This window comes from Phallusia mammillata, chromosome 7 (genome assembly GCF_965637545.1).
Source record: "Phallusia mammillata chromosome 7, kaPhaMamm4.hap1.1, whole genome shotgun sequence".
Classification (NCBI taxonomy): domain Eukaryota; kingdom Metazoa; phylum Chordata; class Ascidiacea; order Phlebobranchia; family Ascidiidae; genus Phallusia; species Phallusia mammillata.
This window is the reverse complement of record NC_137258.1, coordinates 23089229-23102549: the sequence shown is the minus strand read 5'-3', so window position 1 is coordinate 23102549 and position 13321 is coordinate 23089229. Positions and strand designations below refer to the sequence as shown.

General features: G+C 37.2%; 1 protein-coding gene across 1 annotated transcript; it reads left to right on the top strand.

The window, feature by feature from the left end:
* The first annotated feature begins 30 nt into the window (after positions 1-30).
* On the top strand, positions 31-6362 carry LOC145239653 (uncharacterized). The gene is made up of 5 exons (XM_080103024.1): positions 31-306; positions 2389-2600; positions 3999-4137; positions 4585-4751; positions 5230-6362. The coding sequence occupies exons 1-5, from the start codon at positions 161-163 to the stop codon at positions 5772-5774; spliced, it is 1209 nt and encodes a 402-aa protein (XP_079959150.1). The 5' UTR covers positions 31-160; the 3' UTR covers positions 5775-6362.
* The last annotated feature ends 6959 nt before the right edge of the window (positions 6363-13321 follow it).

Genomic DNA, 13321 nt, shown 5'->3' with positions numbered 1-13321 from the left:
CTAAAAATCGATATCTTTACTTTGCAGACATCCCTAGGGACAGAACTTTGACGTTGTGACCTTCCTCGACCTTGAAAGCACGTGTTGATTCTCGCGCGGCCAAATGTGATACAAGAGACATCAATAATTAAATACGAATTCTGCTGACTTGTATAATCCAATGAGCGGAATGAATTCGTCCTCGAATATGACTTGCGTGCTAAAGAGCGCCGGACCGCACGCCTCAAGTTTGCAAGTCCAGGCCGTTTTGGCCATCATACTTTTCCCGATCAACGTTTTTCTTCTGGTTTGTCTGGTTTTCCAGAGGTAAGAGCATCAATTAAGATGTATTTGTTGATTTGGATTAGTATTGTACGGTTACAACACACTGACCAATCATACATTTTTGTTCGCGTAACAAATTTTTCCAGGTATAAAACAAAAATAAAACCAACCCAAGAAATTAACTTGCAACTTTTGATGACTGGATCAAACTGTTTTTACCAACAAATACGATCAAAATCACTTTGGTGATAACATACCCACCCGAATTTTGTTATTACGATAATAGTTGGACTTCTAACACTACGATTTTTTGTGCTGCGCCACATTGGTTGAAACACACTGATTCAGATAAGTTGCTCCTAATTTACAGGGCATTATTAGTTAATGCTTAAATCTTTTTAAGTAAATCATTACACCTTTATCTGACAACAAAGAATATTTTAGAATAGACAACAAAGAATAGCTCTTGTATCTCTTCTCCTTTTTAGGCTACACGCTACACCCATGTTTGTTTGGAGAAATGTACAACTTTTAGTCAGTCAAAAGAGTTTGAGGTAATTGCTTGTGGATGAATTTCTATACAAGCCTTAAATAGGGTAAGGAAGGGCTAGTTTAGATGGATGCGGTCAGATGAGAAGATAAACCCGCAGGAGGCAATTCACCTTCCGTGACAGATATGTCCATCACTGAACATTACAGCAAATCCATTTGTCTCCGCGACGTTAATACATTTGTCATTACGCCGTTTATGACGTCACATTGCAACGTAACAATAACAACTTCCACAGAGTTGGCAATGCGGTGGTATAAAGTTTCACGACATTAAGTTAACAGGCCTTAAAGTTAAGCTTAGTTCACTTGCTTGAAAAACATAGTGACACAACTGCATTAAGCAATCACCCAGCTGGAAACAATTGCGCAACGTTAAAGATCAATGTAATGACACTAAAACATAAAGCAAAACAACAAATCGTTCGTTCAAAAATTAAATGTTTATCTGCGGTGATCAGCAAGGGCGACGGCACAAAAGGGGCAAAAAGGGAGTTTTCCATAGACCCATATAACCCAATGCGCTCATAAAGATGAATCTGGTGCCCATGGTGCACTTTAAGTGATTGTGTTTTTCAATGCTCTCTAAGACAACAAGTTTCGATTTCGATGGCATTGAGTGATAAACTAACCAGAAACACGTGGCCAGACAAACATCCCACAAGATTTTACAATTAAATAAAAATGAAAAAAAATGCAAATTAACGTGTTTTTGTGGAAAGTTTCTTTAGTAGAATTCAGATGCAAAAACCAAGACTTTGACAGTTTTTGGTTCATTGCTAATAAGAAGCCATTTGACGACTAAATAATTAATGAGCAAGCAATAGGGCGAAGATAACTTTTCTTAGGATCAATTGAAATCATGTAATGTTGTTTGTAAACAAGTTTTGTGTTTCCAAACGTCAATGGAAGGTCTCCAATTAAAATCTTGCTTCCGATTATCGCAACGTCAGCTAGTTTTCGTCCAGTTCGCAAAACTAAATTAAGCTTCAACTACATAAAGCCATCTGATTTGAAACCTATCCTACCATAATTTCCATGTTCCAAAATTTAACTTAGAAGAAATGGTCGTTGAAAAGACAATGAGTTTATCACCCAAAACGTTTCGACAAAACTAATCCGTGATACAACAACTTCTAAAAGGTAAAGGGGGCAGTGACCACTAAGCTGATAAAGGTTTAAGATATCTCGCACCATATTCGTACTTATGGGAATAATAAACCATTAAACTTTGTCCCGTATTATTTTCGGTTTATTTTGACAACAATTGTAGGCATCATCATTACACAATCGTTTTTTTTTTGAGAAAATATTTCACAAAAATCAATTTGTTTTACAGTCAAAGCATGTTCAAGGTATTTGAACGAAGCTACCATAAAACCATTGCCATCTTATCACTAAAACGTTAAATCAGCCAATCCACCGTAAGGAAAAACAAACAATCATTTCTCAGAAACGAAACCATTTCAAAGTACGCACGTATACTGTGTAACAGTTACACATATTTCCTAGTACCCTTAAACCTTGAAAAGGAAGTCCGTCATATCTAAATCTAGTAATCAAATATTTCCACAGGAAACGTCTATTGGCCCGAGTCGTTTGCCTTTACGGGTTAAACGTGGTTTTAGCGAGCACTGTAGCATCTGCGATTAGAGTCTACGACACGTTTTCACAAAACTTCGGCAAACCTTACTTAGGAAGCGAGTTTCCGTCCGACAATCAACATTCAGACGGATATCTTTATTGGTGGGCGTTCGAAAAGTCAACACTCGTGATGCTGTTCTTAGGTAAAGTGCTTGGTTTTTTGTTTGTCTTTAAGGGTTTATTTAATATATGTCTAAATGTGGGCGGGTTCAAAACACACGGTTCTAAATATTCTCGGCCAAATAATACAAGTTAATATTTGTGTATAGAACATCAACGTTTCATCAGGTGAAACAAAACTAACAGAAGGGTTTGACAACTTACTAATGTCTGGATTGATTTCTATTATTGTAACTACAGGGCAATGTACCCGACAGTTTGATTGTCAAGTGTATAAGACCAGTTTGAATTCTTTCAATTTTTTGCATGTATTATGTTCAGTTTTTCTTTTTTGCGTAACAGTTTACCTCTTATTTACAGTCACGTTCATTTCACTCACAAATAAAACACATTTTCACATTTAATTCAAACGTGCTCTTAAAATAAACCAAGGAATTGCACATTTAATTTCCTTACTATTGCGGGACCTGTATACGTAATAATTAGCTTTCTGCCTCAAGGTCAAAAGTGCGCTAAATCAATTCAAGCGGAGTCAAATACAGGACATCAACTCGTCTGCTCGGAAAATCGCTGACAAAATGGTCCCTTTGACGTCATTTTTAACCTCGGCTTAAGACAATGTGATGTTGATTGGCAGTAACACGCAACGTCTACGTTATACTCACAAATTAAGCCAGCATGCATTTATACAACCTTGGCATTGTAGGCTTTTGTTGCACCAGGCTGTGAACTTGTGACTTGCAATACTAAGCAAAAATAGCATGCTTTTGACGTGAAGAAAAAAAAATCAAATTTGCAGTTGACCCAGGTGAAACGACAATCAATGCTACCAGAACAAAATATTTTATATGTGTGCCAATAAGCATTTTAAAACACGCATTACGCATATAAGGGGGTTCTTTGGATAATTTTTTTAACTCTGTGATGAAAATATTTTCTGTCAATAAGTGATTCATCACTGTCATGTTTTTTAACGTGATTCAAACCAAAATGCTTTTTTTATGTGTATCTTTGTTCATTTGTGTATGCAAAAGATTTTGTAGAATCAACCCCTCTAGCGTCACGTGCGGTACACTGCAGCCACGTACAAGCGCAAGAGAGTCAGTTTGCAGAGGCAAAGTTATTACCCCTGAACTAACTGACCGCTTAACCTCTCTACTTCAAAGCAGACTTCATCAAAGAAACTCCCTACAAATCATAAAGTTCCAACTTTTGCAAGAAAACTTGTTGTTTTCCAGTGTTTTATTAAGTATCGTGATGATCAGTTACATCAGTACACTGCAGTCACGTAACGGCGCAAGCGAGAGAGTTGCAAAAGGCAAAAGTTACCCTCAAACCAACCAAGCACTCGGTCGCTCTAGTTTAAAGCAGGCTTAAAAACGCAACTGTCACATTTTACCAGAAAACTTGCTGTTTTCCAGTGTTTTATTGGAGTATCGTGATGATCATCATGGCAATGCGAAAGAACCTAATGAGGATTAGTGGAACAGTGGCTGGCCTCAGCTTGAGAGGGGAAAATCAGTCAAACAAGGTCACACGACTGCCCTGGATACTTGTCAAGTAAGTTTAGATGCAGTAAAAGGTTCTTGCCAGAAGAAACAACCACCAACTCGTACAGGAATGTTAAGAAAACTTTTACCTGCACGTTCGATAATACAATGACGACTTAACTACTTAATTAGAGTTAACAAAACACGTTATGTACGATGTTATCGATTTTTTGCGCAGGTTTTTTACATGGAGCTAAAAACAAGTATTTATCGCTTGAAAAAGCCTTACAATTTCGAATCTGGCCAATAATAACAGTATTTTCGTGTATAAATCGCAATGCACCAGGCCTAATAGAGTTTTGCTTGCCTTTATTAGTTTGACTTCGGTTTTTGCCTTTAGTAGGAAACATTTGAGAAAATGGGGATGTTAGATGATTTCTCATCTTATGTCTTCTAAATGTATATCCAGTCAATGAAAAAAATCTTGGTCCAAAAAAACATTTTTTGTTTCCAACAGATTTAAGGAATTGTCGGAACGCTCAAAAGCCAGGATCCTGATCTTCCTCTCATGGTTCTTCCCAATTCTTATCATTCTGATCAGCATCACGGCCGACAACTGTTCCCATATTTACAAGTGTCCGTTCGATTACGTTCCAAGTACTGGTGTAGCTGAGGATTTAGGCAGTAAGTTTAAGCATCACATGATACCCAGAACTTGTGTCAATAGAGACTCCTGGTTCCAACACTTAAACAATGAATGGCTTACAATTCTCATTAAGTCCTGTGGTACACGCGATATTACTCTGAGTAACTGTCATGACGGTAGTAAGAAATGTCACTTTGGACAGGCATTTTTGTTTCGTAGCTTTAAATGACCTGTCTGGGCCTATATGAGTTTCGTATTTGTTGCTTCAATTACCACATTATACTTGCATTTATCCTGTTTGATAATTGCCAAGATAGTACTTTTGCCAAATAATTGCAGAGATGGTACTAAGAATTGTCTTTAAACATTTATTATTGTTATTTTTCGTTTGCAATTACGCTTCTGGATTTATCTCATATGATTTTTGCAACTTATGCTTTATTTGCCAGATAACACTTATTTTACCACATTTGGTAAAATAACAATGTCAAAAACTTTAACATTTATCTGTTACAGGCAGATGTGCCCACGATGTTGCGCCCCTGGCCAACCACACAGTTTACATCAGCACTGCCTTGTGTTTGATTTCGCTGTTCGCGCTCATCGGTGCCCTCGTGCGGTCATACGTCGACCTCCGTCGAATCAGTGCCGAGCTGCAGCAGCACAGTGTCCACGTGTTCCACGTTTCCCGGGAAAACTCCGTGGAAACGCCGGGGGATACTCCGTTCGCGGAACCCGACCGAACCAAGCAGCATAGGACTGGAAGCTTGCTGCTGGAAAAAACAAAACGAGACCTTCTAGCGATTTTTATTGTTTCTATTGTGTACGTCGGCGGCACTATGACTTCAATACTGTTTGTGTTCATCGACACCGCGACGGGATTTTACAGACAGCCTGACTCGTTTTATCCGAAATTGGTTTTCATCAATTTGCCAAATGTTGTCGAAACCATTTCGTCCATTCTTTTGTGCGTTTGCATTCATCCCATTTCCAGCGCAATCAAGGCAACGCTTCGTTCCATTTTGACAGCAGTGTGCCCGTGCCTCTTCACGCTCCGTTAGGTTAAGACGTTTGTTTGAAGCATCCCATGCGAGAACTCTAAACTAAGTTTTGTTGTGTTTTTCTAACTACATTTGTGCAATATTGTTTCATCGTCAAAACTTCTTTGTTTTATTTAACTGCAACTAAATCCAATTTCAATTCGAGTTACACTAAGAATATTGAAATTTTAGTTTATGTTTGTTTACGCGTTTATAACCGACACTGTGGCACTTAACCAACAAAACTACCAGGAATGTTAATGTTTTAACTTAATGGAACAAACAATTGTTAGAGTAACACAACTGTTCGATTTTATTCATTTGTAAACCAACATTGTATATTGAGAAGATTCATTCGTTGTTTTGTTTCTGTTCAAAATTACTTTTCTCATTTTGTTTTGTTCTGCAGCATCTCCTACAAATGCACTCTTGCCCCTATGCTTGTTGATTGTGTCGTTGCTGCTGTAGTCAGGTTGTGCTAATTGCTATTGTAGTTGCAGGTTGCAATGTTACTACTGTAGTTGTAGTTTGTACTTTTGCTACTGTAATTTCAGATTGTAATGTTACTACTGTAGTTGTAGTTTGTACTGTTGCTACTGTATTTTCAGATTGTAATGTTACTACTGTAGTTGTAGTTTGTACTTTTGCTACAGTAGTTGCAGGTTATACTGTTACTACTGTAGTTGCAGTTTGTACTTTTGCTACAGTAGTTTCAGATTGTAATGTTACTACTGTAGTTGTAGTTTCTACTTTTGCTACAGTAGTTGCAGGTTGTACTGTTACTACTGTAGTTGCAGGTTGTACTGTAGTTGCAGTTTGTACTTATTGTTACTGCTGTAGTTGCAGGTTGTACTGTTTCCATTGTAGTTTCAGCTTGTACTGTTTCCATTGTAGTTTCAGGTTGCACTGTTTCTGTTGAGTGATATTTTGCCAGAAAAACATCTGTCGTATTCACACAATAACAACTGTAGACATTTTTTACTTAAAAATGGAAACCTTGTCCTAAGGATTTTCCTAATAATCGTTGCCACGCCCTGTTCAGTGGTTGTTATTGCATCGCAAGATAACATCCACTACCGAGACCTTGGAATTGAAGAAAAACGTGGACAGATAAACGCGATTCAACATTTACACTTAGTTTTGATGTACGTAACCAAGACAATATATCGCAAAAACCAAAGATTAAACAAATTATGTGAAAGTTTGGGCAAGATATACAAGTGAGATATACGCGGCTGTTAGTAAAAAACTTTATTAAAAATCATGCATTTGCGCCATTTTTGGCACATCAAAGGAAAGTAACGAAACAACTGTTTATGGAACCGGACAAACCCAGTTTACGCCTACTTCCAACGGAAGTTTTCGCCCAATCAGCAAACGAACTAAATGGATTTCCTTACGCTAAGCTATTCTGCCACTGCCAGAAGTTTCGTTGTTTTCGACAATTACGTAATTCAGGGCAGGCGAAAATGAGAAAGAACCTGACAATCATCGTTTTGCTACGTGCTAAAAACAAAATTACAAAAGATTTTTATCAATAACTTAACAGAGAAATTTAAGAACAATTGAGGAATATGAATTATTGCAGAAGTTTCACAAAACTTTCGATTCAAGTTTATCGTTTCGTCTGGTTACAGTTTTAAGGGTTGTGTCAATCACAAAAACAGTTCGTCTGGTTACAGTTTTAAGGGTTGTGGCAATAACAAAAAGTCTGACAAACGAATATTAGTCAAGCAATATTTAGTGTTAAGAAGTTATACTGCACAAGCGATATAACTTTTGCCAATTATATACGTTCTCTTTTCTTTGTGATAGCCTGACCAGTGCAAATTTGGAAGCCATGTACAAATAGAAGGTGTCACTCACAAGTGTATAATGCAACCACAGGGAGCATGGCTTTCCATTGAGAGATACAAACACCCTAGAGGAAGCTGTGGCATGTTAATCTAATTTGATTTAAGTTGGATCGTGCGCAGCAAAGCAAGAGCTTGGTTGAATGTCAGAGTTTTGCCAAAGCGAGTATAGAAAACCAGAAGCATTACAGAGAATTTACTTTTCTATCTAAGACAGCTTTTAAGGCACTTTACTTTCATTGAATAGTAACGAATAAAAAATACACATAAAAAAGAGTCATTACAAAAGGTTGCACACAGAACATAGAATAATGCTTTGCTAAAAAAGAAGGAAGAGAATAATACTTCATTTAACTTGAAACAGATAAATTATTGGTGTTAAGATAAACTACATGGTAACGTGGTAAAAATAGATGGTAAAAGTATCAAAATGTTTGTTTATACATGTTGTGTACTGGTATTTTATGAGGCTTTAGTTAGTCGACTTATGTTTTGCAATCAGTGCGTGATAGTAGGTTATACAACACAGGATGTACTTGCAGTTGTAATTGATGTGATTTGTGGCAGGGCGCAGTCGGGTGTTGGCCAGTCAACTTTTCACATCTAATCTGTCTGGCGCATTTTGAAATTTGCATTGTCTGCATATCTTGCCGCTAAAGTATGTCACGAAAACCGAACCATCAGAGCTTGTCAGAAGTAGGACAAAGACTTTGATTGCTTTTTGTATAAGACCTGGGTCAGGGCTTTTCAATCAGACAGCTACCGCCCATACTTAGTTGTTTTGTGGAATTAAGTGAGCGGCCAACAGTTTCGTCATGCATTAGATCAGAAAATGTGTGTTTTGTTTATTTGAGAAAAGTAATGAATAAGTGGGTGGAAAGGTAAAACAGTTTGAGAAGCACTGAAACTCCAGTGTGAAGTTTTGTTAACACGACACAGCCTGTAGGTAATACAGGATGTACACATGCGGCTCTTGTCATTAATTGACTGTGGCTAATGCAAGTTGCTTTTGTGCGTAAGAGGACGAGTTTGAATCAGGAAAACTTACTCTAAGTTTAAAGGTCGAACCATTTCTTCCTGAGAGCTAGCAAGCTTATTGCTCGTCACTGCCACTTTATAATATAAACATGTTTGGCTTTTAAATTGCCTTAAGTCTGTGCGTGTTAAAAAGTTCGTAATTGAGTCCATAGCCATAGTTTTACTGGGCCAAACTTTAAGGCACAAACCCGAATACTTTTCAGGCCTGATTTAGGCCCGAAGCAAAATGACTGATAGAGGATTTACGGAATGTACAGATGTGTTAATGCACTAGTCAGTTCCATGTTATGCAAGAAATAATACGATTTATAAGCAGCAAGTTGGATTCAGTCACGTAATTGGCCCGTTAAGCCCAACACCCGACCCGTAAAGGCCGGCCTGACTACAGCCAGACCAGTTGCAACCTGGTCTATAAAGTTTTCTATGACTTTGAATTAAGAAAAAAGTGAGTCAAAGAATGAACCATTCAAAGTTTATTCGGTTACCGTTATGCATACAAACATAAAACCTTTTTCATGAATTTGCATAACAAGTCAACCAGCGTAACTGACATTTTAGATTCGAATGAGTTTAACTGAGGACAAATTATTTGGGCAAAAGCATCAAGGATGGCACACTTTGTCAACATGAGATGCACAGGACGCATTTTGACCACAGTTGAACCGCAATGCGTCTGTGGCAATTCGACCACAGTCTGGCCCCAAGCGTACATGTGGCTAAGCATGTCGGTTGGTGTACATTTTCCTTTCACGAAGGTTGCGTTGCGTTACCAACAAAACCACTCATGAAAACTGGTTGGCATTCAAATCTTCCTATAGGTCCAAGCCAACATATTAGGTATTTATCAGAGTTTTATTGTCAAGCATTTTGAAATAAAACTACTTTTGGAACACTATGTACGAATCTGTTTATAAGTTTAATGATAAAAATAACGTTTGAACAATAAAGCACGTCGCTTTTTACGTCTTTTTGGGCCGCTATTTTTGCCATTAAACTCTTTTTCATTCAAATAAAGCAGGTTAGTGTGGCTGTCCGCTTTGTCAAAAAATGAAATTATTCAACATTGTTGTATTCACGGAACGGTTAAACGTGACTTAAACTCGTTGCTGATCAGGTGACAAAATATATTCCTAAATGTCTTTCCGTTCACACGCGCTCTCAGCATAATTTTGCGGTCATACTGACGGTGCTTTCTCAAGAAAGTGGAAAATATTACGACATACGCAAGATACATTTAGAATTCGTGAAACAAAGGACAGTGCACTGACCGGAAGCTATAACAATTGAATTAAATTGATTTATCTTGTACAAATTTTCGCCGATCTATCTTTTTTTCGTATCTTTACGTTGGGTGGAGAAGTAGCAAAAAGCAATATTAAATTCATTTTTACTTCATCACAATGTGGTTGTTAAACGGTTACGTAAAACAGCAAGGACACCGAAAAAACATGGGCTATCCTGTGCACTTTAAATAGCTGCTAGGTACCAGAAAAGCGTTCCCCTAGACCAGTGGTTCTTAACCTTTTTTCTGTTGTTACCCACAAAATGTTTTGATGGATATCAATTACCCCTTTTTAGAAAAACATCACCTAATATTTTTGGGGTCCAAATTAGTTACTACTACAAAAGAAACAAATGCTACCTCACGCCTATAATGCCTATCACTAACTGGACTATACCGTCAATTGTATACGAAACAGATGTTTACGAGAGACTCTAGTTCTAGTTTTATGACATCACAAATAGCATGGTTACGAGTGAAACATATTGAGACTTTTAGAGTAGAAGCGCATGACAACGTTTGCCATCGAAGTTACTTCTTTTTTATTTTGAAAATGTGGCAGGACGCCGAGAAATCTATTAAGATTGACTTTTTATTGAATTATTTTGAATAAATTTTACCCTCATTACAAAATGTTTGCTGGTTGCAATAATGATAACCAAGAATCTAATGATAACTATAACAGAAAATCTATGTTACCCCTTTTAAAATGCCAAATTACCCCTTTGGGGGTAATTACCCACAGGTTAAGAACCACTGCCCTAGACTTACTTATATGGCAGAGATGTTCCAACAAAGGCAACTGGAAACGTAGATTTCGTGGAACAAAGCGACTAATTACTTTGGCATATGTACAAGTAACTATGGGATGCGATTGATTTAAGGGAGCACGTCTCTATCTCTCCTTTGGGATTTGTGGTCGTTTAGCTTTGTGTTTCTGTTCAAAACCTTTTCAATTATGTTAAGAATTGCGTATTATTGATTGATCTATGCATGATTGAAGCTGTCATGAGTTGATTGGGATTGTATTGAGATAAAATAACTAGTAACGTATGTTAAACGCACTATAACCAAATGATTGAAAATGTTGGAATGCATAAAACGCTTAAACAGTGTCCAATATTACTATTGTTTCAGCCTTGTATAATCCATTTCAGTCATTTATAGCAGTGAGTAGTGCAAAACCTGTGCACAAAGCTGTGCATAGTGAATACTTTGTGGTATTCCTGCGCATTCAACATTTTGTTTTCGGTTGACGCTTGGGCGATCAAGAGTAAGACGGAATGATTATAAGCTTTTGTTGAACGTTTCCAGCACATCACCAAGTTTTACACAAAGTCATGTCAGAGTGGTAAGTCAGGTTGAGCTTCAGTTGAATAAGACAGGCCTGAGTCTAACTTCTAAAAGTTAGTAACTTTTAACATGTGTGGTGCAAACTTCATAATAATGGCATGGGTCGTTGAACACTTGGAAAAAGAAGCATGTCGGTTTTGCAGACAGTGACAAAACAGTTCAATGAGTTCAGGGACAAAGAAGGTTGACTTGAAACGTCTTTCCTCAGTCACTATTCAGAATTCAAAACTCACAAACAAGCCAGTTTTGATTGACGTGCTGTGTGCTTCTACCTAATCTAATCTATATGTAAGATAAGACTTAAGCTTTTTGTTCCTTACGTGTTGTAGAAGATGGTCATGGTAAAGCGACTCTATAGGAAAAATACGGATGACAGTTATGCTCCAAAGCACAGATAAGATAAATTTACAGAACATTATTCAAGTCCGACAAATTTTAACGCTTAAAGCAAAGATTTTGGATGACTTCAGACTTGTTAGATTTCAGCCGTGATGATCAACCATATCTTGCGAAGTAGAATAGGCAATTGCAAGCAAGCGATTGACGTGTGATACGAAACACAGTCACAATTAAAGACAGTTTGGCAAAAGCATGTTATGCAGTCAGGTGTAATCGGATTTTCGTCATTACGCTTCCACCAATGTTCGTAAGTTGACGTTCAAAGGATGTATAACATGTCGGTTATACCGGACGTAATAAAACGGTAATTACCTGTACGTAAATGTGATATTACTCTGACGAGACTTACGTGAACTGTGGCAGAAATGTGGTTTTGTATGCAGGTCAAATAGCAATAATTTGTCAGAAAATGTTGACTGTAAAACGCCAAAAATAAAAACGTTTCTGGTGTCTCGGGCAAAAGGAAAAATTCGTAAATAGGTGTTTTTTGTAAGTTGTGAAAAGTTCTTTTACACATGTCTTTCGGTTGTACAACCGTAAATTAAGATCCTTTTTTGTATTTGGACAACTTTGTGACTTTTAAAATGGGACAAAAATGGAAAGAAAAGTAAAAAACAAATCGCGTTTCATTTGCAAGTTTTAGAATGTGTTTATTTATTAAATTTAAAGAAAAAATCACAAATGAAGAAAAAACTTCAAATAACCCTCCCGATCTATTCAGTCTAAATTAGGAACCTAAAACGTAACAATAAATTCAACACAGGCCTTCATCAGTGCAAAGTTTGTTTACGTTTTCACTAATCACTGGCAAAGCTACAGGTTTTGTTGGGAAGTGGCGCATTACAACAATTATACTTCGAAAGGAAGCTCACCGTCCCTAGACGGATGTGGCTCTAACCCAATGATGTGGTCGCTGACATCAAAAACTTTGATGTTTGTTGGTTGCATGAACGCTCAGTTGTTGTATCAATTGAAGTGGTTGAGCAAAAACCGCGAAAGTGTAAGTTATATTTAACTCGCGGTGTTAGCAAGACTAAGTTGGAATGTCCTGTGCTGTTTGTCATACTTATATGTTCAATAATTAAACGACATTTGTAGTATAAGTTCGGGTTGGGAAGTTATAAATTGTGACAACACCTACAAAGTTTCGCACGAGGTTTAATTTACTGCATGCTGGTTTGCGCTTGGAAAATTATCACGGTTTAGTAACTTGTTTCTTACATGTTTAGCGTGGAAACAGTATGATTAGTATCAGTTTAGCATCAAAAAGTCAAAATTGTGGAAAATACATTCAATAGCATAAGACTGTCTCACGTTGATGGTAGTGTGGTAAATTATTACCGTTTTAACACACAATCCTTCACACAAATCAAAACACAAAAAAACGAGAAGCCTTTTGCATTTTAGCCCACAATGTTGCGTTTTTTACTTCAGTCTTCTGGTTTCTGAATAAGAATAGGTTAAACGTTAAGGAAGTCTGCCATTTGCGTTATCAGTGAATTGCAATCCAGGGCAGTTTCCCAATTAACCTTTACCACATCACGGCCCACTTTTGAAACACTATGATATATTGCCACAAAGCAATAAACAAATTATGCACCAGTAAAAATGTAACATTTTTGACAGCAAAAGAACAGTTGTGA

Excerpts from the sequence above, each read along its gene's own strand:
- LOC145239653 (XM_080103024.1), top strand. The coding sequence starts at position 161 with ATGAGCGGAATGAATTCGTCCTCGAATATGACTTGCGTGCTAAAGAGC. Across the intron at positions 2,601-3,998 it reads ACTCGTGATGCTGTTCTTAG|TGTTTTATTGGAGTATCGTG; the intron begins GTAAAGTGCTTG and ends GCTGTTTTCCAG. Across the intron at positions 4,138-4,584 it reads CTGCCCTGGATACTTGTCAA|ATTTAAGGAATTGTCGGAAC; the intron begins GTAAGTTTAGAT and ends TGTTTCCAACAG.